The sequence below is a fragment of the Penaeus monodon genome, chromosome 34 (assembly GCF_015228065.2).
Source record: "Penaeus monodon isolate SGIC_2016 chromosome 34, NSTDA_Pmon_1, whole genome shotgun sequence".
Classification (NCBI taxonomy): domain Eukaryota; kingdom Metazoa; phylum Arthropoda; class Malacostraca; order Decapoda; family Penaeidae; genus Penaeus; species Penaeus monodon.
Window position 1 is genome coordinate 6,925,370 of NC_051419.1, and position 746 is coordinate 6,926,115.

General features: G+C 52.4%; 1 protein-coding gene across 3 annotated transcripts in view; it reads right to left on the reverse strand.

The window, feature by feature from the left end:
• The window catches only part of LOC119594556 (furin-like protease 1), a gene marked incomplete at its 5' end in the record, with an annotated part of 24,037 nt that overhangs the window by 21,754 nt on the left and 1,537 nt on the right, over positions 1–746 (reverse strand). For all 3 annotated transcript variants that reach the window (XM_037943588.1, XM_037943587.1, XM_037943586.1), the window contains 2 exon segments: positions 214–379; positions 592–720. In XM_037943588.1, coding sequence (XP_037799516.1) covers positions 214–379; positions 592–720 — 295 coding nt within the window.

Here is a 746-nt window from a genome sequence, read left to right on the forward strand (position 1 = left end):
CGTCAACAATTATACATTAAAGCTTTTTAAGGCACTGAAACAAAAATATCGTCAATCGTAAGATTTAAGAAAAAAGTGCACAACAATCACCCACTGACCTTGACTCCATCAATCACTCAAACACGTATCCCCCACCCACATACCTCCCCCCACTACCCCCAAGCATTTCCCCCCACTACCCCCAAGCGTCTCCCCCAAGGCGCCCCCACACACCTCCCACAGACGCCTCGTAGGCCACCCCGACGGCGCAGATGGAGTTGTTGGCGTCGGCGGCCACCTCGCCGGCGCAGCGCGTCCCGTGGCGGTTCGAGTCCACCAGGTCATAGCGGGGCATCGGGTCAGGGTCGTGGCTGTTCACGTCGTACGAGGCATTGGGGTCCTGATTTTTTTTTCATTAAAAAAAGAAGAGAAAAAAAGGTAAATTACACTCAGTATTATCTGCAAGATAAATATAATATTTACATCCACCTCCCCCTTAAAAAAAAGATTTTCCAAATTTCATCCGATCGGCACCGACCCCTAAGAGCTCTCCAATCATCCAATCCTACTAACAAGAAAGCCAAAAGAACGCCAAACGGGGAGAGAACTCACGTAGTTTTTTATGAGGTCGGGGTGGTCTTTCTCCAGACCGTCGTCCAGGATGGTGACCACGACGCCCTTGCCGGACACGCCCTCCGCCCACGCAGGCTGCACGTTCATGTCCAGGGAGCCGCCGCGGTTCTGACGGGGAAGACAGTCGTCAGGGA